Source organism: Durio zibethinus, unplaced genomic scaffold (assembly GCF_047325235.1).
Source record: "Durio zibethinus cultivar Kanyao isolate XHJ-2024 unplaced genomic scaffold, ASM4732523v1 HiC_scaffold_30, whole genome shotgun sequence".
NCBI classification, from domain to species: Eukaryota; Viridiplantae; Streptophyta; class Magnoliopsida; order Malvales; family Malvaceae; genus Durio; species Durio zibethinus.
Window position 1 is genome coordinate 2,300,961 of NW_028322653.1, and position 24,647 is coordinate 2,325,607.

Genomic DNA, 24,647 nt, shown 5'->3' on the forward strand with positions numbered 1-24,647 from the left:
CATCGATTAGTTTGAAAATTTCCTTAGGTGGCCACCGTTATCCTTAAACCTGTATATCTAAAACCAATTTTTTATATTCTTCCTGTCCAGTAACAAACCCCGTTGGGCCGAAGAAGAGTAGTCACAGGGACTAGATAGGGAACCTTTTGACAGGTTATAGGATAACGATCGATAAAGTACCTCACAGATTGGAACTTCTTGGTCGCAGGAAAGTGGAATCTGTTACAAAGATTGGACTCTTTCTGGTAGCCTGCGGCTCGGAGAGGACTCACAACAGAGGACTATCGCTTATTAAAGGTAAAGCTAAAAGGAGAAAGGGAGATGACTCTAGTTGTTGAGTACCCGGAGGAAGGTACCAGATCGACTTCTAGTTGTAGCAGATCTTACTTACATCGGTTCTAGCGCTTTCTCTTGATTCTTTTTTTGAAAGAGCTTTCCTTGCTCTGAGGAATGCCCGGTTTAACCGGAATCATCTCGTTAGCTTTTAGAGTCATCCCGGGATCTTTGGCTTATGCCATGTGCTCAAAACTTGAACTCAACTTCCTTTTTTCACCAACATCCGCTTCTCACTCAAGAAACTGGTGAAAGTCCTTTCCCTTTGCTGCAGCTTTCACAGTCCCACTCATCCTCAAACCAGACTGGGCTGTATTGCCGTACCTTCATACCTCGCTTGAGAGCTAATAAGATGCATCCCTCGTTCAATCCGCTTCTGCTTTCATCTCTTATTCATATAGTGGATACCCCTGTAATTTCCCCTCTTCTAAGAGGTAATAAAGCCCCCTTCTTTCCTCAACAGAGACTCTTGCTTCTGAAGAGTTTCACCTAATCTTGAGATCCGAAGATGGAAGATTCATAGAAAACCTCATAAGATGTTGGAACTGCTTCTGGCCTTCCGAACAGTTCATCAGAGCCAGTGAAAACTGGGAACTCGATATCTCGCAACTATTCTTTTGAGAACTTCACGTGTTGAACTCCAAGACTAGGATCAGAATCAGAAATAAATGATAGTCTATAGGGCGGAAAGAGTCATTTCCAGAGACTAGCAGGGAGTACAACAAGCAATCAAAGGGATGCAAGCAAGGAATCCCGGTACGAAAGGATAGCTATTCTTCCTTGGCATCAATTCCAGTCTATCAATTCCAGTCTTTAGTCAGTCAAGGCATTCGGAAAACACCTATTAAAGAATAGGATGCTAACACTAACAATAAGAAGAGTTTGCTCATCAAGTGGAAAGTCTAGCAGCTAGCAGTAGATAGTTGCTGTTGCTCTTCTTGGAAAGTTTCCGGTATCTGTATCTCCCCTTCCGGGTTGGGAGTTGAGTTGACCTTCGCTACACTCCTTCCCGACGAATCCTTACTCTTACTAGCTCTCTTCTTCAGTAACATTAACAAAAAAGACCATTATTTACTTTATCCTGATCAATTCTAATCTGATAGTCTTATCTTATTATTGCTAGTAATAATAATTAGGATAGTAGTAGCTACACTGATAAGCAGAGGAAGGCCCTAAAAAGGAAGTAATCTCCCCGGGGGAAGAAATAGCGAGAAAAGTATCGTAGTAACTCGACTTCACTCAGGCTTCTGTCTCATACTACTTATAAGTACTGAGACTACGCTCATTCCTTCGACGAGCAGGAACGTAGATTCATCTTCATTAGTTGCGGAAACCGCTGCTAGCTAGCAAGAGCTGGGTTAGCCAGTCCCAGTCTTTGCTTTGTTTAAGCTTTGCCTTCTCAATCCAGATAGTCTGATTATTGCAGCTCTTCTTTCATTGCTATTCTCATAGCATGTGCTTTAACTCATACTATAGCATCTAAGCTCATCCAGGTTAATCTCTCCTTGGTCTTCTTTTTATTAATCGGTACCCGCCACTCTTCTCTTCTTCTTTACTATTTACTAAGAAATCCCAGAAGAGAGTTTAGCTAGTCAGACTAGATAAAAGTAGGAAAGCAGCCCATCCCCTTTTAAGGATCCTTTTAAGAAGGAATAGAGCTCAGCTTCTCTTCATACCATCCTAATTCTATAATCTCAGAGGCTCGATGTGTAATTGAGGCTACATTCTCAATCAATAGCATTCCCAACCTCTCCTTATCTGTCGAGATATACCTCGGATTATCAGGATATTTCCTTCATTGAATATCTATGACGTCCGGAATAGAGCGTCAGCTTCTTAGCTACAGGCTCTAATGCTAGCCGTCACTTGCGCTTGTCAAGGACTAATACTAGCCCTTTAGGTTTAGGAATAGAGGGTACCTTTTCTTTTCTTTTATATGCGGCAAAGGGCAAAGCAAAGGAAGCGTATAGTCCTAACTAGGAAATAAGAGCTCTTTAGCTGCAATAAACTCTTTAAAAGCAAGGACCTACTTGTCTATTTATCGTTCCCTAGACGGGCTACTTCCCCAAGCATCCCAGGTCTAGGTCTCTTGTTCTTTACTATTTACTAAGAAAGCTGGTTGCCTAAGGAATGAAGGGTTATTGTCCGGATAAAAAGAAGGAAAAGCAGCTCAAAGACAAGAAAAACCAGCTCGGTAGATTACAGGCTTTAGCCTAAATGAAAAGGCTTTATTACCTCGTCTGAAGAGGCTTCCTTTCCTATTTTCTAAGACTAACAACTGTAAAGGAGTTAGGGGTTAGGAGTTCTCATGTTTTGTATATAATATAGGGCATCCCCTTCCTGAGACTGATCTTTGAATAAGATAGAAGGGGACTCATGCTGGTACCTCTGGAAAATGACTCTTTCAGCCCTAAATCTAAATAGTCTCATTTCTGGTAGGTTTAACTTACAGTAGAGGAAAGACTGGCAAAGAGACCATAGAATATAACTGTGAAAGCCTAAGGCTAATAGCAAGACAAGACCGGGATATTCTCGATCAGACGTGCGGACAGGACAAGTGCGTACTACCAGAACCAGAAGAGTAGACCCAGAGCGATTGATTCCCACAGCTTGAATAAACTGACTTAAATTTAAGCCTTCACTTTCAATTCGTTGAAATGGTTAGGTTAGGATGACCAGCTTTCGTACAAGGGTTTACCTAGAAAAACTCTGATGGTGACTTGCTGTCCCGTGATTTCCTCACTAGACAAAGAGTCGATCCTCCACTAATTTAGGGTATTCCGACACGGCGATCTCCCCTATATGGGATCCCTCGTTACGGGGAACCCTATAGGTAGGGGAGGGCACCTTGGTATGACCTAAGGAGTGGACTGTCACTGAATTCCATCAAAATCCAATGAGCAACCCCCATTAGAAGAGAATAAGGGGTTACAACAATCATGTTAGACTAAGAAGAGCCTTGGGATCCAGTCCCTTGGACAGACCGCCCAGAGTCCAGACCGATGCTGCGCCTCATTAGACAGCAGCGAAACATACAACTCGATGTTAATCAAAGTAGGTACGCTCCACAGCTTAAAAAGAAGGGCTAGCAAGCTTGCGAGGGTTGGTAGTGGCACGTAAGGCGCGCCCTTATGTAAATGGCCTCCAGTCTTTGCTTGTGTTGTGTAGTATGACGTCGTCTTTGACTCTTGTTCCTTAACTCGTCCCTTCGCGTAGCCCACGGAGCGGTTCGTAGGTTAGCTCGTTAGTAAAGCAAGGAAATCCTACTGGCGGTAGCGGTTGTACCTTTGACCTATGTCTAGCCGCTTCTTTGATCATCGCATTCATTATTGATTCACATTATCTCCTCGGGCGGGAAGTCTCAAAGCTCTTTTGCCAGCATTGAAGAACCTGATAATTTTGATTAAAGTAGTTATCCGATAGACGCAATTTGACAATTAGCGGAGGTGTCACCTTCTAAACCTACTTTTCTTGAGTCAATAGAGTACGACCTGGATCAACAAAACCCATCCCCGTCTGAGTAGAGACTTCCGAAGAAGTTTTCAAAGCAAGGGAAGAATGAACTTCTAGCTTGATTACCGGGAACCCTCTCTTGATAGATGAAGAACCCCTGGCCAAGCGCTCGGAAAGTGCTCCTCCAGCTGTCTGTCCCGCGGAGAGGTAGTTAGAATAGACTCCGAGACAAGAAGCTGACAGAGAAGCAAGGGTCTTGAGGGGTGAGCCCTATGACTAAAGATACACGAGCTCCTCTACACCCATTTCCTCGGAAAGCCCTTTTGCTAGCGTAGAGGGATACCCCCAGGAAAGGAAGAAGATATGGGTTGATCAAAGCCGACTGAAGGCCAAGAATGGGATACGGGGACGAAAGCTCAGAGACCTTTTGTTCAACTTCTCTACCAGAAGCAACTGATGAACTTGGAGCGAGAAGGTTGAGAGGAGTGGGAATGTGGGCTCTCTTCGCAGACTTTAGGAAGGTTTTTCTTTTGCTGGTCGAGATGCTAGGCTTTTTACTATGCCCTCCTTTCCTTCTTACAGGGCACGAACGATAAAGAAACTTAGAGTTAATAACCTTCCCTTCAATAGACTTAGGGAAAGAGGAAGTTCCTCCTTGGAAGATACTAAAAGGAAGAGATAGGTCTAACTTACTTCCTTTGTTGGTAGTCGAGCTGGTTCTAGAATTCAACCTTCAAGAAACCTAGGGCAGATTGAAGTCCCTACTCTATCTCTTCTAACAAGAAAGGGACTTAGGCTTTAGTCTAGTCAAATACGAATTTAAATAGGATAGTCCTGGGAAAGCATCTATTGTAAGTAATATTCGAGACCACCATCCCGCTACCAAGGTTCAAGGAATGAAGCTATGATCCGATCAACTTCATTCTCTCGCTCGCTCTCATTTATCGTATAGAAAGCTGACTCTGACTATTGTGAAATGAATTTCATATTAAAGAGGGAAAAGAGTTCCATTCCATTAGTTCAGTTCCAGACCGATAGCATCTCTGCCAACTCCTATTCTCTAGGCCGATGCCTGACTATTATCTGATCTTTAGGCTTATGATAGCATCCGCCCATCAGGAAAGAGACGACGAAGCTACATCAATCAAGAATTACCGCAGGGTCTGAGTCAGCGGCATTAGTTGTCTCTTCTGCAGCAGGCGGTTGGGCAACAAAAACCGGGTGAACAACGGAAACCAGTTCCACGGCAGAAGTTGTATCTACTCCAGCATAAGACGATGAAGCAGGAGGAGTTGAATACATAACAGTTGAATACATAACAGCGGATCAGCGAGATTTCTCTCTCTGTATGTGTGAGCTACTAGAGGAGTAGTCGCATATCAGCTGTCTGAAGCAAGGAGTTCAGTAGCTCAGTTGCTAAGTAGAGAAGTAGCAAGACCGGCAGGAAGAGGGTAGGAGTGATTTGAGCTCGACTGAAAGGTGAGGAGCGAAAGCAGCTTGGAATTGACGTCAGGCCCTTAATGAGGCCGACGTCTAGGAAACCATACCCTGATTGGATCGACCGAGTTCATCAGTTTCCAAAGGGGTATAAGGTGCCTGAGTTTGTTCTCTTTTCCGGTGAGGAGAAGAAGTCGACTATTGAGCATATAGCTCGGTTCTCGGTCCAGTGCGGGGAAGCTAGGTCCAAGGACTACCTAAAGTTGAGGCTCTTTGCCAACTCTCTTACTAATTCGGCCTTCCCCTGGTATATGAACCTCCCTCCAAACTCTATTAACAGTTGGTACGATCTGGAAAGCAAGTTCCATGAGCAATTCTATAGGACAGAACCAGACTTTACAGTGGCCGATTTGGCAAGAGTTACTCAGCTCCAAGGCGAGTCGGTCGAAAAGTACATCGCGAGGTTTAGGAAGCTGAGGACTAGATGTCAGACCTCCTTGACCAAAAAGGAGTGTCTTAGTTTGGCTCTGAGAGGTCTGAACTTCAATATGAGGGAGAAGTTTGAAGGGCAAGAATTCACCGATCTGTTCCACCTGGCCACTAGAGCCGGTAGTTATGAGCGGTTTCTGAAGGAAAAGAAAGAGAGAAGGACTTCATCCAAGGGCACTTACTACAAGGATCCAAGTCTAGAAATAGCTGTGGTCGAGTATGATTCGACCTCTGAATCTGAAGACGAAGAGGTGTGTGTGGCTGAACTTGTGCAAGGGAAGCCCTATGAGTGCCCAGCGTTAACCAGAGAAGAGTGATCGGCCACAGAAGAATAAGAACAAAAGCATGGCCGAGGTTGAAAGGAGTACTCATTCGACATTACGAAAACGGATGAGATCTTTGACCGACTGTTGAAGGATGGGCAGTTAAAGCTTGAAGATGGTCATGTCCTTCCATCGGCTTCAATCAAGAAGCCTATTCTGATCTGATTTACTTTTGTCCTCGGGCATTAAAAGAAGAGTACGAGTTAGCAGGGCTAGGGCATCCCTCACCTTGGGCTTGTTGGCCTAGCGTCTTGCCCCTGGGGATACCAATCATAGCTTTCGGGCGAAGTCCTTCGATTCCATCTCTTGCGAGAGACGATGCCCGAGTTCGGTGCGCTAGGATTCTAAACCCGAAACCCAGGCTTTCCGTCCTTGCCCTGACCTCTGTCCCCAATCGCATAAGCGATTGCACTCGTAACCTTCTCTGTTTCTATCTTCTAGTTACCAATGGAACTTTTTTAATAACTTTCCCCTTCGGTCAATAGCCCTTCCTGGTGGTCTAAGGTCCCTGGTTCGCTTCCCGTCCCTGACCGTCCATTACCTTTGAAAGCCCTTCACGGACCCTAGTTTTAAGCAGCGCAGCACCAGAAAGAGTCAAAGGTACCACACGAACGGACTAAGCAAGAGGAGCTGGAGCTGTAGTAGCGTCTGGTGTGGGAGCTGCTGGAGCAAGAAGTAGTTAATGGGAGGACCATGAACAATACAATAAACATTAAGAGCCTGACCACCGAAGCATTTTCATTACTTTCCACAGAAGAGAGCATCAACAAAGTTCAATACACAAACAAAAACGACTACTGGTATGTAAGTCTCTTCAAGAGTGAGCTTGCGCTGCCGTTCCGCTCTATTTAGGTAAACACCATATCCCTCTATTCGGCTTAGGCGTATCGGGATGTGAACAAGCAGAGCAGAGATTATTTCCGGGATGACAAGAGGAGACCATATTTATGAAATTTTTTTTATTTGTCTTTCCGATCCGGTCTGAAACAAACCGCCGGAGGATCAAGGAAGACCCTTAAGGGAACCGTGGGATCGACAGATTTCTCAGCATACCACCGAACGTACTCACAGCAAGCGCGAACCTATAAACTTAGTTGCCACTTCTCTGTGTGTGAGGTTTATTTCCTCACTCATCGAGCTTGGCCTCGTGGTCAGTCGCCAAACGTTCGACATAACTCCAGTCAGGTTCACAAGACTCGAGTTGTTTAACCATGCCCATCTGGTATAGGGAGACGGAAGGAAGCCCTCCGTAAATCCAAGCCAAAATGGTAAGGGTCCAGGCGAGTAGGCCACAATAAGATGACGATACCAGGCCTGGTGGAATTCTAAATGGGAAATAAGTTCCTTCCTCGGGCATGTTGCCTGGGGGCAATCAGTGCCTTACCGGCCTCCAACAAGCTCTTTCAAGTCTTTGTCTTTGAGCTAAGCCTTCCCGCTTTTCTTTTCTTTCTTCTGTGCTGTCATCCTTTAAAAATTCCTTTTTCATAACAGGAGTTTCGAACAGATACAACCCGCGAAAGCCCAGACTGCTACTAGAACTTTCCTGTGCTATCAAGAAAAAAAGAAAAGAGTCCGCTGATCCCTTTCGATCCAATTTTTGCACTACACTATGATCTTTCTTTTGTTTTATACGGATTCAGAACTGAACCATTAATGATAGATACTCGCTCCACCCAACTTCTTGCTCTATCTCTCCAACCAGGACTACGTATATAAGCCAATGGAATTCTTTTCCCTATGCTTTAAAGTGCGAACGGAGACGTAGCTAGGCTAAGGCTCAGAGAGGTGGTTGTGGTATCGGGATGTGGTATTAAGAAAAAACTTCACTGCAAGGGAGCGCGCATATCGGAGAAGGAAGTTGGGATTGAAGAATCAGTGCTTTCGCTATTTATTCGTGGGGTGGTTAATAGCGTAGGATCTATTCGATTCATTCCATTCAAAGTGGCTTCGCCTTCCCTAGAATCGGGATTCAATGAAATTCGGTTGAGTGCCCAAGGCGGGGTGGAACTTTGAAAAAGCAAGTTTCACTCAAAAAGGTAGAACTGCAACCATTCAGCTCATGGAAAGCACTAGCTGCCGCGATCGGCCAGTTACCCATGAATCTGCGTTCGGCAATAGATCCAAACAGGGGAAATAAAGCAATCCTGCTAAGATCACCAGATCGTGTAATTGGATTGGCGGATGCTCTAAGACAAAGCGGTCGAACTCAAGCATTTGGTTTGACAAGAAGCAATGGCTCTTTCCGAACAGCCGATTCATATTACTTACTTTTTTCTGGTTGGATTGGGCGCTTGGTGGTAACTTATGCCAGAGCCCCTCCTTTTGTCTATGGCGGATGACAGACTTAACGATAGTTGTCCGATGCCAAATGATGATTGGCTTGGTCTGAAGTCAGTGAATGGTTGGTTCGCAAAACTTTTATATTACATAATGGAACTCTCCCTCCCTATAGGCGCCTCACTCTATATCGCCCATTGACCTGAGGTCTGACTGGAAAAGAGCTTCGAAAGGTAACTGATGGGATGGGAGCTGTCGGCCTACAGGGAAAATCTGAGAGATGCATTCAATAGGGGGCTACCTTGAGTGACCGAAGTGCGCTAGCCGGCTAACTTCTTTCCGCTGGTTGTAAAATAGTATGCTCAATGCCCTGGACCAGTGGGTTGTACGAGTCAGAGTCTGTCCCGCCTATCCTCTTTTCCCACTAAGGCTCCACGAACAAATGGGACTCAAATGCTCCTAGGTGAATGCTTTTTGACGATTTTCCTCTATGCCGTACTTTTTATGAGTTGAGAAATGAGAATATCCCGGAATAGTAAATAGCAGAGACTCGGGAATGATTGTAGACTAAGGCTAAGCTCTGATTCCCAATATGCTCTTTAGTCTTCGTGTCTGCGCATACCGAAAAAGCCACAGGACTCATTTTAAAAACTAGTCCTATCGGTCCCTCAGAGTTCGCGCTTTTGCCTAGCATGGTGGGTTGAGGTATGGCTTACCCTAGACTAGGTTAAAGGTGATCCGCCTTATAATAAGTGGAAAGACTAGCTATTGGCACTTGATAAAGTCTCGCCGAGGTCCAAACCTGACAAGGAATGCTCAGTTAGGGACTCCTAGTCTTTGCTTTTGTAAAAAGAGTAGTTGCCCTCTTATCTTACTCTCAAGGCTTTATAATCTCCAAAGGGCCTCCAAAAGTCAAAGCAATGAAAGAACCACCCATAAATCCAATAACAATCTCCGAAGCAGTAGTATAATAGCATGATATTCCGCTTCAGTACTAGACCGACTGATAGATTTCCTCCTTCTTCCTTTTCCACGAAATGAGAGAAAGCCAAGAAAAACACAGAAGCCAGTAGTAGAACGCCGGACAGTGACATCACCTGCCCAATCAGCAGAAGAATAAGCACGAAGCTGAAGGGATGATGAAGAAGGATTTAATAATGCACGAGATGATGTACCATCTACGACGGGGTTAGCCTCTTTGGTACGATTTGTTACCCACCCACACCACCTTCTAGTTCTTTATAGGACTACCTACGCGGTTAGATGAGTAGCGTTTTGGAAGGCCAGAAAGGGGATCGATCGGTAGGTCAAAGACCCGTAGTATAGGAGTGAAACTGGTTCCAGGGATGCATAGGAGGATGGCTCTTTATGAAACTCTATCTAAAGGCTTTATGCACAGGTCTTGACTTTAGTGCCACCGGAAGCGAAAGCTAATTCGACTCCGAAAGAGAAAATTATGCCAAAAATGCACACTGGGCCTACAAGCCAAAGTAACTACAATAGGAACAAGAAAAGATTTCCCTTGTGCACATGCCATTTATCTACTCTTGAAACATGGCCATTCGGATTAGACTTTCCCCGAGTAAGCTAGTCCCTCTACATTTTACTTCTTATAGAAACTATATTCTACATGCCACCCGCATCGCACATTAGTGGGGAAGAAGGGTAAAAACCTGTAAAAAGTTATTCCCCTTGCTTAAATCCTTGGGCTAAGGCCTGGTCTCATTCCATTTTGCCAAAACACCGTCTTTCTATGAGAATTGCCTACAAAAGGTAGTTGCTGTTGTTGGTATGACAAGACTGAGCCGTGACACTTATCTATTCAACCCCTCCTCGAATGTAAATCCCAACTGCTCGTAGTCATAGTAAAAGCTCGGGCATTACAACAGATTTTACGCTTCCTCGTCCTAACTTTGGTGGTAGTTGGTGCTTGAGCCTAGAGAGTGGGATAGGCACGTCTTCATCAAACCCTCATTCCAAAGCTGACTCTGACTCAGCATGGGAGAAGGGGGCTGGCTATTACCAAAAAAATCTTCCTTACTTGCTAGGCCTTGATATTTGATTTATTCGATCCCAAGGGTGGCTAGGAATGAAGCAGGAGCAGGGTTGATGAAAGCTATAAAACAAGAAAGAAATAGCCTAAAGTCTTTCCACGGAGAAAAGAGCTAACTAACCAACTAATGACGCTATAGAAAAGACTTCAATAAGCCCCTCCAGCTGAAAAGGAAGTCGCTTCTCTTTCTTTTCTTATTTCATTTCGAAAAAAGGGAAAAAAGCACTTGGTTCAATCCTTTCTCCCCAGAGTGAATAGTCTAATTCTTCCCGGGTAGTAACACAACACAATGGAAGACTTTGCCTACGGGGATTTCTTCGGCAGTGCAGTTCACTCTTTCTTACCTTAACCAGCTGACCTTACTTCGTTCGTAACCTTCCTCTTCCACATTGGCGAGCTAGTAAACTCCCTCGGACACAAGGCCTTATTAAACTAATCGAATAGGGCTTTCTCATTCGGGATTCTAATGCAGACCTTTTTAGATCAAAGAAAGAGTGCTGAGCTTCTTACCTTTTTCCCAAAGTCCATCAAGTTAGGACACTTTTCCCTATCTTAACCTTCTGATCCTAGTTGGCTTCAAGCTACTTCTTAGCAATCTAGAGAACATTGAACCAGATACCAGCTGCCATTGAAACAAAAGGAATTCGAGTGGTATGCTAAGGCAATAGGTTTACATGCCATGACGTTTCCCTGGGCTAAGGTACCCTAATAGAGGAGGTTTGCACCGTGTATACCGTTTGTTTGTGAGGGCTTTAGATTATAAGTTAACCTCCTGATTCGAATGTCTCTTATTCAAGAAGTTTACCCGGCTTGGTCTTACACATTTATCGACACCTATAGAGGAAGAGAATGAATTTCTATCTTTCTACTCGATCTTTGGTGGGATCGAATGCTTTCCCGGTCGCTGGAATAGCGACTCTTCCTTCTCCAATTTATCCAGTTGAGGCATTCTTGATTTTATTCTTTGTGTTGTCAAAGTGCGCGCTAAAAAGCTTAAGTTATGTGCTGCTTGCTTGCCTAGCCTTTTGGAGTACTACCTTATTAGGAAAGCAAACTTGAGGTCAGACTGGCCTGAAAACATTCCTTTCATAGACTGGACTTGCCCGGAAACTACTGCTCGAGAAGACCTCCCAACGGCCATCAGCCTTGAAGAGCCTTAGATCCAGATACCATCCCATATTGCTTCAGGCCGTATGTCCTCCAACAGACGAACTTTAGGAAGAATCCGCCGAAAGGCCCCTTCCCCACCTCAATTGAGTGAGTGTACCTACCCTACCTCTTATGCCTGCCTCTCTCTATCGCCTATCCGATGAAGGGATCGGTATGCCCGATGACCTACCCTACTCGCACTCGAAGTGGTACTGGAATGGGTTCTTTCCGAGGAGAGAATCTTTCATTCAACCAGTCAAATAGACTACACTTTCTTTCTTGCTTGTTTAGCTTCCCCCTCATCCATGAGATGAAGACCTGAGAGAAGATTCTCCCTTCCCTACACTGAGCTCATCACCTCTTTTGCCCGTTGGGTGCTGTGAGGAGTTTGCTCCATCTCCGATACTTATCGTCGAGCTGCTCCCTGCCTATCTAGTGGGGACTGCCCCTAATCGAATTTTCGAACTCATCTATCGGTCGGAACAGGTCTCGCTAATCACTGAGAGACGATGTTCATTTGATGTTGATTCTTTCTCTGGCTTACCCAACAGCCGCTCTGATGACTTTCTTGACTCGGCCGGAACATCAAGATCTTCTACTTCTAATTTCTTATCTAAAGAGATTGGCCTGGCCTCAGACAGAAAGTTTTTCCTTGGGAATACCCTCGGGGATGACTAGAAGGACTTCATTTTCTTCCACTTCTAAAGGCGAGGAACCCCATTCCCTAATCGACTCTGAGACCGGGCTTCAAAGTCATAGTCGGAAGCACTGGCCTCTTTCATTGCTTTTGCTTTCTTTCCTCGTCACGGAAATCAAGCTTTCGGTCAAGCGGGTTCAACTCGTAGAAAGAAGATTCCGAGTTGAAATCGCCTGGCCGATGTCACATCAAAATGATTAAGACGATTCTTTCTCCCTTCGATCATTATCCACTTCAACTAGAACTAGGAGAGGACTTCCTCCCCAGCCAGAATCCGAATCTTAAGCTTAAACAAAAGAATTCCCGTCCTCAGCACCCGAATCATTCCTATCTGAATCTCCATCCGCCGCATTTAAAGCAGAGTACGGAGGTGCGGCAGGTGGTATCGTATATAAGAGAACTCTTACTTTTAGTAGTGCTTCGGCTTCGAAATAGAATAAGTTGTTTTCAAGGCAACTCGACCAATTATGGATGCTCTAATTGGATAGGCTACTACTGTTTATGCAAAGGCCAATACGAGAACAGGTGCGTCTGGCCCCCCATCCACAGCAACTACAGTTGAAACTGGCTCGTAAGCACCTGGGACAGCTACTAAAATAACAAGTGCTATCCATGTTCAAGCTCAAAGCTACTGGTTCTGTCATACTCTATTATATTTCTTTCTACTCTCGAGTTACGGGCTTTCCTTTCAAGCAGACTAAGAATAAGAAGAAGCCCACGCTCTAACCTTCCAGTCAGTAGTTACCCTACCACGGAAACATGATACCCTGCCCTGGCCTGCTGGCTCTCTTGAAACTAGTTTGATCACTTGCTGGCTTAGGCCCACTAGTGGATGACTGTCTAATAGGGAAAGCTCTATTACTATTAGCTATCGCTCTACCATGTAAGATAGAATCTCTAGCCCCAAGGTACATCTATTATCCTTCCTTAGATTACCTACAATCTAGTTAGACTTACCAGGAAAATATATCTCTTAGCGTTAACCTATAGTCGTCCTACCTATCCCTATTAATAGCCTTCTTCTAGATATTTCCCCCTCATGGAAATCAATGTATCTATTAGCGCCGTATACCTACGCATATCGCTTAGCGCTTTACCTATATGGATAGCTGGCAACTCCCACTCAAACAAGTTTTCTAACTAGATCACTGAAAAAGGCTCGGCTGGAAGAGAACTGTTCGATAGCTCGATAGACTAAGGGTAGATAGGCTGGGCTGGAAATGGCTGAAAGAGATTAAGACTAGACCAATAAGCTTTCTCCAACTGGCTCTGCAAGAAAAATGTAACCTCCTACTGGTTGGCCTGAACAAGAAAGAACTATTAGTTCGGCAGGAAGAGCAACTCAAACTGCCACTGCAACATTTTCAATGCCAACACTTGTGTAAGCATACGTGGCCGGTGAAGCGCTTATGGAACCTATTTTCGTCTCTTCAGTCTTTCTCTCTTACTTAGATAGAAGTAAGACTTTCTTCTCTTATCTAATTTTATTTACATGTGAAAACCCTTATATCTTGAGCATCCCACTGTCTAGGCTTCTCCTTCATGGATCGATTAAGGAAAGAAAATCCAGGTCTTTACCCATGTGTAATAGGGTGAAAAGGGAAAACCTACTTGCGGCACACAGGCTATATCCGTTCGAGTAAGAAAAAGTGTATTGAGTTGTCTACCCTCGGTAACCACTCCCTTTCCATAGGGATTAGGCGAGGAGTTAGCAGGTAGTAGTGGTAAAGAAAAGACGAAAACTCGCGAGTGGCTTAAAAGCTCCTTTAATAAGTCAATGGATTGCCCGAAAGTCTTGGATTGAGCTTGTGGGAATAGAAAACTCGGTCTTCGTAGATAGGAAGGAAGTTAACCTTTTTATTTTATTCTATTTTCCGGGAAAAAAACGACTTTTTATAGGTTTTCGTACTACTTAAAAGTTTGTGGGAAGACAGACTTAAGGGCACAAAGGCTGCCCCTTTCATCCATATAGTGCGCAATGAAGACCAACGTAAAGGAATATCCTAATCCTAAAAAGAATCCTTTTAGTAAAGTGGCATTGAAGACATAAAGACGGGCTTTCCTAAAACGATTGGAACGAGGAATGACTAGTTATATAAGATAAGCCAAGATCCTCTTTTCTTTGACGCTGTTAAGTATCTGGTTAGGACACGTAACAGACCGTGACATTCAATTGTTCGGAGTTTTCCGGGTATGAACTCATGTTACAGAATGAATGTTCAATCACCGCTCCGCACCTTACTAATGATTTAATTGGAATGAATCAACAACTCTCTTTATGGTCACATAGTCATTAAAGAACATAGGTAGGAGGAGGAGGTCGGCATAGGGAAGTGCTCGATCGGAACCTGGGAGCAGGTGAAGGCTGAGTGGAAGGCTTTGAACGAATCCGAAAGCAAATGATTACATTCAGATTTCGACTTAAGCAAGGAGAGAGTCAACCTTAATGTCAGTGATAATAGTAAAGGAAGAGACAGAATCTCATCTGCTTGGCTGGTCGACACAAGCAATGCCCAAAGAGCATTCTTTTCTATTTTCATGCTTCATAAGTACTGTATCCGCTGGATTGAAACAGTCTCTTTTGTGCCTGACCTAATCCTCTAGCTCTTTACTTGCCAGGAGAAGGAAAGCAATTCCAACAACTGAAACTAGCTCGTCAAGTATAGGATAGGATGCAGGGGCTGAAAGGAAAAGACCACTTGATGCAAGTATCGAAATCTAACTAGGAAATCATTTTTTACTTTGGAGAAAAAAGCATTTTTTGGTAAAAAAGCTTTTTATAGTCATCCTTCTTATATAAGGCAAAGCATGAATCAATTATGTCAGCCCTCCTTGGCCTTCACTTACAGGATTTCCTCTTCATTACCATGCTAAAGTACCGAGAAAGACTTTCCACTCACTTCCTTTCATTTGTGATTTCCTTTACCGACACATGCTCAATATTGGGTAGCGCTTCTTATCTGGAAATCCATTCACACTTCAAGCTTAAACTAATAAAGAAATGGCACAGCTGAATGCTAGAATCTTAGTCGATGGAAGTTATATTCACTAATTCACTAAATTAATATTCGTTCAATTTCAATCATAACTGTCAAACTCTTTGTTCTCATAACATAGGGGCTAGTCACTTTCACTAGATATGGTCTTGCTCTCAGCCCTTTTCCTAGAGATCTGGGATGGAGTGGAGAACCTCTTCACAGAGTACATGTGCTGTAAAGCAGCAAGGCCAAATGGATGATAGGTGCTCGTTCATTAAAGACCGAATAGAGACAGGTGATAAATCGGTCTCCAGACCGTGAATACGAAAACGCTTAGCAAACTAAGCTGAGCCCCTATATGTATATGTATATGAATGTATATGATTTTTTAGTTTCAATTTGAACTGTCTGAAGACACTGAGAATAAACTTCAGCAACTTGCGCATCAGCGATGACAACATTATCGCCGAGCATGGGACACATCAACTAAAGTGCTTTTTGAACGAAACCTACCGGCTTAGGGGCAATTGCTACGAAAATGGGTGTATCCGGAACGGGGTTCCAATCTCTAAATGGATCTGCTATAGCTACTATATCTCGATCTGAAACTTGAAGAGGTGCTCCATAGCTTCAACTGAGACTGCCTTTAGCCAACACAACATCGGCTATGGATCACGCCGATCATCATAAGGCCATCTCGGTATGGGGTTGGATCATCGGCCCTGGTGATGGCTCCCCAACCTAGTAAAGAGAACTGTGCCTTAGCTTAGAATTATTGCAGAATGGCTAGGAGGATTTGAAAGGAATTAAGATTTCCAAGGTTTAGCCAAGGCTTAGCGCCTCACTACTCGTCGTATTTGGTTTGGTATTGCTACCGCACATGACTTCGAGAGTCATGATGATATTACTGAGGAACGTCTTTATCAGAATATTTTTTCTTCTCACTTCGGGAAATTAGCAATAATTTTTATGTGGACTTCCGGAAATCTCTTTCATGTAGCTTGGCAAGGAAATTGTGAGGCATGGGTAAAGGACCCTTTACATGTAAGACCTATTGCTCATGCAATTTGGGATCCTCATTTTGGTCAACCAGCCGTGGAAGCTTTTTCTCGAGGAGGTGCTCTTGGCTCAGTGAATATCGCTTATTCTGGTGTTTATCAGTGGTGGTATACAACACTAATGAGGATCAGAATATCTATGGAATTACTCGATCCATGAAGCCTTTCTTTCCCAGTCTCGGGATCTTTCTCTCTAAGTACGGTTCGCCACATTTCAGTGAGTGCTCTTCCCCTTGGTATGGTACCGGAAGCACTTGGTATTGGTAGTAGTCTAAATGTCTTTCCCTACCGCTAGGAGTTAAGCTAAAGGAGATGAGGGATCTATTCCATCTATTCAATTTCCCAAAGCTCAATCCCTACTTACTGAAGACTTCCCTTTCCCATGCTGACTGAATCAAGCAATTCAACTTGAACTCTGGAGGAAAGTGCTCACTCTTAGTAAGTCCAGAAAAGTCTAAAAAAGACAGACTTTATTCAATGACTTGACTTACTTACTTTTAGAGTAAGATCCAAAAGCTGCTGAACGACAAACCGGAGAGTTAGAGACCTACTTATATTTTTCTTTTTTAAATAGCTTAGAGGGCAAGCAGGTTCCACGGCTATAGAGGTGAGAAGTTAGCTCATTTTACCGGGACGAGCAACGGTTTCGAGGAGCCCTACTTTTAAGAATAAGGCGTTCCCCAAGGGCCTCAAGCCAGGTTGCATGCATGTGACTGAGTCCGGAGATTTCGTTTTGTTTTCAGGGTGGACGAAGTGAAGGATTAGATACCTTAGCCTTTGCCTTAGGAAGACTTTCTAGGCACAGTAACAGGGACCGAAGGCCAGTCTGAAGGAAATAACGGCATTTTCTTTCAGAACCTCTCTTCCCCTTAGCTTTAAGTGGGAACAGGAACTTTCTTTTTGAATGGAATCCGCTGTGAATGCTAGCTCCGCTGCAACAATAGCGTTAGTAGAGGTTGCTTACGGTGACCGGTAGCACAAGCAAGATGGGACGAGAACTCATCTCGGGACTGGGAATGACTAAAAAAGAAAGAAGATATCGCAGGGTCGAATATACGGTATCCTGTGGATTTATGCTACTCCATTTTGAATCTAGATTGGCCTTGGGCTTCTTTATAAAGAGAGTCCCCCTCAAATGATGGCTATGGTCCGGACCTAAGTCTCTCTCGCTCTGTATTCGGCATCAGCCGTAGCAGCTACAATTGCAAAAGATGGAGCTGATGTTGGTCTTGCTCAAGAGAAGAAAATGAATCCATAGACTGAAAAAGTATCTTTCCCCGTCCGGGATCACCAGTTTCGTGTAAAACGTTGGCCTTTTCCAGGTTGAAGAGGACTACCTCTCTTTTTCTTTTGAGGTAATACACGCAGGGGAGAGGAGATACTGTTTATGTAGGGGGGGTGGTGCTTGCCCCTTGGACAGCGAAATCGAACTTTTTCCCATTGCCATCGCTATCGGACATTCAATCTCGTTTTTGAAGATCGAACTAAGCAAAGAAAATCTAAGACATGGCACGGGAGGAGAAGGGAAAAGGAAAGCCCAGCAAAGAGACTGGGGTCGAGAATAACCCTACCATTTGAAACGAAGAAGATTTGCTCAGGAGGCCGATTTTCTTCCTTTGACTCTGGGGTAGATAGAAAAAGCTAAAATTGAGTGCCTCCCTCCCTGAACCTAGAAGAAAAGAAGCAGATGCTTAGGCGAACCACTTACACAAGAATCTTAAGGGCTTTGCTCTAACCAACTAAGCTACCTCAACCAACTTCAAAATATCCTACCCCGGACCTATATATGAATTCCCAACCCTTCCCTTACTAGGTGGGGTGGTAAAGATACCTAACCTGTCAGTCTAATAGAGTAAATAGTTTGATCCTCGGGGTGAGGGTAAAGCATCTCATAGAAGTCAGTCTCTACCTGAAAGCAATAGCCTTGAATCGGGATCAGGAGAATGACATCAAAATTCAGATAAGATCAAAAAATAGGACACATTAGGTTAGGCCACTCTCTCAGCTCGCTCGCCCCCAATCTTTATTTATTTATTAAAATAACCTCAATCGTCGGGTCTAGCCCCTCTCTTCAATTCAAGTCGAGTTAGCTTCACTCATGCCATGTCTTCTCTTCCGATCCTTCCCCTTGATCGTCGAGTAAGTAACCCCTCTTCTTCTAAATCGGGAATCGGCATAGGTCACGGGAAAGGACATTATTGAAAAGAGAAAGGTTCAGTCCTCTCTAATCTAGCTTAATAGTTCCCCTTCTTTATTACGGACCGAGGCGGATGAAAGGAGTGAAAAAGATTCTTCCCTGTCTATGGCAGAAGGGCAAAAGCTTTTCCAATTTATCCCATTTGAGCCGGTACCTTTCCTAGTATCATCTTTTGGGCGAAGTCAGCTGCTTAACCTAGGTGTGACTAATTCCTAATCTCCTCTTTAAACGGAAATTTTTGAAATACCACTTAGAACGAGTTCCTTGACATAGAGTTGCGCCTTTGCTCCTTTGTCTAAAGACTTGTATGGCTCCGAATCCTCACAGTCGAAGATGGGACGGACTGCCCGAAAAGCTCTTCTTTCTATCCTAGCATGGGTGGCTAAGACAGAGAGTCCAGGAATACTAATTGAGAATGGGAACATCTACCAAGATAGCGATCCAGAACAGAGGAGGGAAAGAGATGTTGGAATGTCATCAGGTAAAGAAGGAGCTCTTTTCACAAGAGCACAATAAAGATCTGATACAAGGTTTTTTTAAAAGTGACTTCCTGACGGAAGGACTAAGAGGCATAAGAGAAAGCAGAAGTGCGAGTTCGGAGTGGAGGAATAGCCTCTTAACCAGGAGATTAGGTTCGAACCAACTTGGAAGTCTCTTCCAACCACTTCAGTGGTCAGTAGGTACCTCCACGAGGTTAAAGGTTTAAAAGTTAGTGCGGCAAGGAGAGTCAAATCCTCTTTTGTTGCATTTCCTTTTGAACTTGCTTCATGGGTGTATTTGTTTACTTTCTTCTTTGGTTTGGGTGGTTCATGGAACCCGGGGGTCTTATGGCCTCATCGAATCCGATTTGCCTTTAATCCTGTTGAGAACGCGATGTTCTCGGGGTTAGATGTTGATTGGTTTGAAACTCATGTTCTTCCACAATTAAAATATTGGGAGGATCTGAGTTTTGGTAGTCCATGTCCAGGACGACTTGGTTGCACCATTGAAGGAGCTGGCAAGAGAAGGATATTTGCTATTGGTAACTATGTTAACCAACGCTTGTTATATCCATTTCATAAATGGTTGATGACAGTGCTGAAAAGGTTACCAATGGATGGCATTTTTAATCAGACAAAGCCTCTTACTTTCCTGAAAGGAGAACGGGTGTGTTATTCTTACGACTTGACGTCTGCTACCGATAGGTGGCCGGCGTTTCTGTTGTATATAATTACACAGTCCTTCTTTGGAAGGGGGTGGGCATTTAGTGCGGTTAATACCAAACTAGTGGCAAATAGATTCTCTGTGCCTTTTATTAAAATGAAGGAGGCTGGAGTTGCGTTTGCGGCTGGTCAGCCATTAGGATATCTTTCTTCTTGGCCGCTGTTTGCCTTGTCACATCATTTTGTGATTTGGCTGGCAGCTGAGTATGTGTACCCTGGTACTCGCTTTACTAAATATGCAGTACTTGGAGACGACGTCCTTATTTGTGATGAGGACGTCGCCTTTATCTACCATCATATCTTAAATATTTTGGGTGTTTCAATATCTGAATCAAAATCCCTAATATCTAAGAAAGGGTGTATAGAGTTTGCTAAGCGATTTTATGTCAATTCTCTTACATTGGATTTAAGTCCAATTTCAGTTCGTTGTCTGGTCAATTTCTTCCATCCGTATGGCTTACATGCCATTCGGTTAAAATATCCTTTAAAGAGGTTTAGTACCTTTTGTTTTGTAGGATAGGAGGAATTGGTTATAAGTCCTTGGCTAGGTTAACATCGGGTTCTTCAAACAAGATCCAATTCAAAAGGACCTTGTGGCTGAAGGCTCTATTACCCGTTGAATGGTGGCTAGGTGATGGTGTACCCCTTAATCCATACCTCCGGGCCCAGGCAGTACATTACCTTCGAAAGGTTGTACGGCCTAAGGAGATTTCCTTACCGCCAAAAGACCTTTGTAAGTCTAAGGCGATGTGGGAATTCCTTGAATGGACCCTTGGTAGGTGTTGGATGGAGAGTTGGTTGCATGCATTATCCTGGTATTGGCGTGTTGCTGAGAGTCCAGCGGTGACGATGGAACAGCTTCTAAACGAGGGTCCGGTAGTTTGTTCTAATTGGAGGAACAATCGAACTGATTTAAAACTCGTTCGGTTGGGAATCCTATGATTTCTATTCGGGACGAAAGTGTCGACCTGAATAGAAATATCCGATATAGAATATTCGATGGAGATTCAAATAATCTTTAGAAATAAAGGTTGACTTGTGAACCTGCCAGATAAGGATAGATCTTATATTTTACAGTTTAGCACACCTGATATTATTCTTTCGTGTAGAGTGTCAAATCAGACTGAAATGCTATCTTACGAAAAAAGCTCAACAGTATTTTTTCTTGCTCTTCCCACTTCTTCATTAGTAGGGGTTATATCTTCCATTTCAAAAAGTCCGGCATTCATGCCATCCAATGCCAATGGGGCGATATAGGTTAGAGTCGGGAGCCTTTCGCTTTCCTCCCCTCCCCAACCAAGGGCTTTTTCATTCCGAGCCTCATTAGCGTGCTCGTCTGCGAGCTATGCTGGTTCTGTAGAGTAAAGGCGCGCAACAACGAGAGAGAGAGAGGCGGGCTTGGCGACCGAACGATCCGCGTCACGGCTATTCCTTCTGTACTACAGTTCGGTGGAGGAACTGTAAAAGAACAATTTCAATCCGTGCTCTAACTCGACATATTCGTCTTAATCATTTTCGAAATCTTCGTATTAATCTTCTACTTCTAAATCTTCGACATCTTCAGCGGAATCTTCATCTTCTCCAGTTGATGATGCATATTGAACTTAAACCAATGAACAACTGCCTTCTTCCACAGTAGCTTCCTCTCCATCCTGAGGCGAGTCTGCAAATAACATTTTGTCCATTTCTTCTGCGTCTGTTGATGATGCTGAAGCGGATTTCACTTCAACGGGTACTGGTAGATTTCCACTGGCACAGCGGCACTTCTGACTTAAAGGCTCCTGGCTCCTTTCAAAAGTAGGCTTATCGCCGAGGACAAACCAACCGATCTACGCTCGAACCTCCTTAGAAGACTGACTTGTCAGAAATAGGTTATCCACCGACAAGAGAGGGCTCCACTACGAAGGGACGAATATCGTTTCACATCTGATGAAATTGAAACAACAAATCTAATGTAGTTTCATCGTCTTGTAGATGTACTTAATAGATGCACTAAAAGTGTTCGATAGAACCCAAGCAAAAAAAAGGTGCTTTTCGGTCACGCTTGGGGCGTCCTCTCTCTAACTGAACAACTTCCAAGTAAACCTTCTTTGCTTAAGCGCTTCTCTTCTCTTATGAAATTGATAGTTACCCGGTAATGCCCCATCCCTTTAGTACTACCTTCGAGGAATTCCTCTCGCGTCCCTGTATTGATAAGAGCGCATTCTCTAACAGCTTTGAGGCCGAGGCAGCCATCCTCTTGCCAATCCTAAACAAAAGAAAAGCCCTACCCACCTTCATTGGAAGAGTAAGGGGCATTTACCTATCAGTCCTAGTCCTAAGGCGCAATCGGAGCACTAAGCCCTTATAGAGATGAATGTGCTAGCAAGGAAGCTAGCCTCATGTGCGTGGGTCTATCTTAATCTTAACTAGGGAAGGAAGGCAAGTCGCAAGGCATTAACAAGGGCAAGCAGGAAAGGCGGAAGGTTCCCGCGTCTTTATTGCTTACTTTGTCTATTCTTCTATCTCAAATAGGGAAATGGTATAATATGCCTCTATAGTAGCCTGCCTTGACACCTGCAGCTATTTCTGACTGTCTGTCTTGACAACCTTTCCTATGAACGCTAGGCACCTTGGGCCAGTTAATAGAGACATTTTTCAAGCATGTAAGCAGGGAATTTTGCGCTTAGCCAATATGCAGAAGCTGTTGCGGCATTAGCGCTCTTTTCAGGAATAGAATCAGAAGCAGCTGTTACAGAGTCCCTTTTGATGATTGATGCCAAAAAGACGGGCTTTCCTGAAAGTGTCTCACCATTTCAATTGGCATTATAGTCTTTCCTGAAGCAAGGGACTGATTGCCCATTTCCATTTCCACTAGGGCAAGCTGCAAGGAAGAATGCGCAGTTAGGCTCTGAAAGAGTTGTTTGTTGTCTCTTCCAATTCCAATTCCTTCTCAGCGAAAGATGCACAGAATACGGGCTTTGAAAGGCAACTAGCCATTTTTTTTTGGCACTTGGCGAGAGGGATTAACCCGATTGTGATTGACCGCCAGCGAGGGTTTTTCCAGGCGTAAGGCCGAAATTAGCAGATAAGATGGCATCTTTACTATTGGTCTCTTGGTAAACAAGATCCTGCCCACTATTCCCGATCATCGGTAGGGAGGCGAGCCTACCGGCAACTGGAGCTACTAGAATGATAAGCAAAAGATTCAATCTACCCGCCGAAACCTGAAAACGGAAACCAAGCCCTAGTCCACTATTTCCTGGCCTGGCCCAATGTTTATACGGATCAGAGAAATGGCCAATGATGGCAGCTAGGTTGCTTGGTTTGATAGGCAGGCTAGGTCTTTCTCTCATGTAGTGTAGTCATCTCCGATCAAGACCGGAATAAGGGGATTGTTCACCAACCTGTTTAACCGGAAGGTAAGGAAGAAGGACTTGGTGACCCGTTCAAGGAAGTCTCCCCAGAATGCGTGTGGGATCTGTGAGCACTCGTAAGGGAGTCATATAAGATGGATGTTGCAAGACGACTTCTGGCTCTCAGGATGGTCTTGCAGAAACCGGCTCCTAAGCACAGAAACATTCCTTGGAGATGCCACCGAAAGTGGTAACAGCCGGTGAACGCGCAAGATTGGAAACGCAGATAATACACCCGACTGTGCGATTGGCACTGCGAGCCAGTTGTATGTGTGTGTAGTTTAGTTATTTTGTTCCGCCAAGGGGTTTATCGCTTCTAATAAGGATTCGTTGTCCTTGGTCATGGAGATGCAGTAGAAGGAGTGAGTGCATCCACCCGGTACGTAAGTATAGTCTAGTCTAGTTAATAGCGAGTCTATTCTATTTTAGTGTGGTTTGGTCCGGGTGGCCTGGCCACCGTCTTCGAGTTCCGGGGGCGCTGCTTCACACCCGTCTTCATCGGTGGGGCTGGCATCCTCTTCGACAGTGATGTGATTCACCGATGCGGACTCCTCACCGCTGCGGATTGGTTAGTATTATAGTTCGCGGCCTTACGGTCAAGGGACCATCGACATCAATGAAAAGTTCGATACGTCTCTGAATCCTTGAAGGGCTTCGAATTTCTCTGTCTTCTGGCGAAAGTCTCCTTAGGCTTAAGGGTGTTCAGCCGAGGGGAGTCAGAGAAGGCATGTCAAGGAGGGGAGGTACAATGGACAGTTTCCGGGGCATCCCTTGTCGCGTAGAAAGACAGATATATTCCGATCCGACCTCAGTCAGAGGGCCTTTGATCAATTAGAGAGGCCCTCCTTAAACAAAGAGTTCTCATTTGCAGATCGTGGTTACGAAGACGAAGAAGCGGCTTTCTCTCGCCCTATCTCTTCAATCCCGCTCCGATGGAAAGAATCCAATTTGGATCCAGAAAAAGGTAGAACTACCGTGAGCCGAGGAGTCAAGAATGACACTTTGTCAGCCCTTGGCCTTCCGCATCTAGACAGGCCAATGACGGATTCGAACCTTTGACTGCTATACAGAGGATGGAACCCTAAGCATCTACTTCGCTGGGACGCTAATGCTGGATTACTCTATCGTTGAGGTAGCCCTGGAATGGCACATCAGCTTACCTGCTTTGCCGATTCCCCTGAATAAGCATTCATTCCCAGGGAAGCAACTAACTCTTCATTATCTAGGCAGGGCTATTCCCACAATCCCAGTAGCCCTATTTGTCAAATCTGTGGGCATTAAACCAAGAGTTTCAGCCACAACCCTCACCTAGCGGAATCGAAGAAAGAAGGATTACGTCCGAGATGGATTAGGCAAGGCGGCTGATAGGCTTTGGAAGTCTTAGACTCCCCCTTCACTTCGATCGGGCCTTAGTCTGATGGACATATAACTCAAAACCCATAAACTACCTTACACCCTGACTCTCAGTCTCAAAGAACAGTTCCTCCCTCTACTACACCGACAGACCTTAGACCGAGACTGGGGGAAACTGAGTGAGGGCCGAATGCACCACTCACAAGAATGAGCAACTTCACTCGCTCAAAAAGAGAAAGAAGGAAATTCCCTG

At 44.4% G+C, this 24,647-nt stretch overlaps 1 protein-coding gene across 1 annotated transcript; it reads left to right on the plus strand.

Annotated features, from left to right (window-relative positions):
- The first annotated feature begins 5,306 nt into the window (after positions 1-5,306).
- LOC149510571 (uncharacterized) lies at positions 5,307-6,029 on the plus strand. The gene has a single exon (XM_089757561.1). The coding sequence runs from the start codon at positions 5,307-5,309 to the stop codon at positions 6,027-6,029; it is 723 nt and encodes a 240-aa protein (XP_089613687.1).
- Positions 6,030-24,647: the final 18,618 nt, after the last annotated feature.

Bases quoted from the DNA above. Each gene is read 5' to 3' on its own strand.
- LOC149510571 (XM_089757561.1), top strand. From the start codon at position 5,307: ATGAGGCCGACGTCTAGGAAACCATACCCTGATTGGATCGACCGAGTT.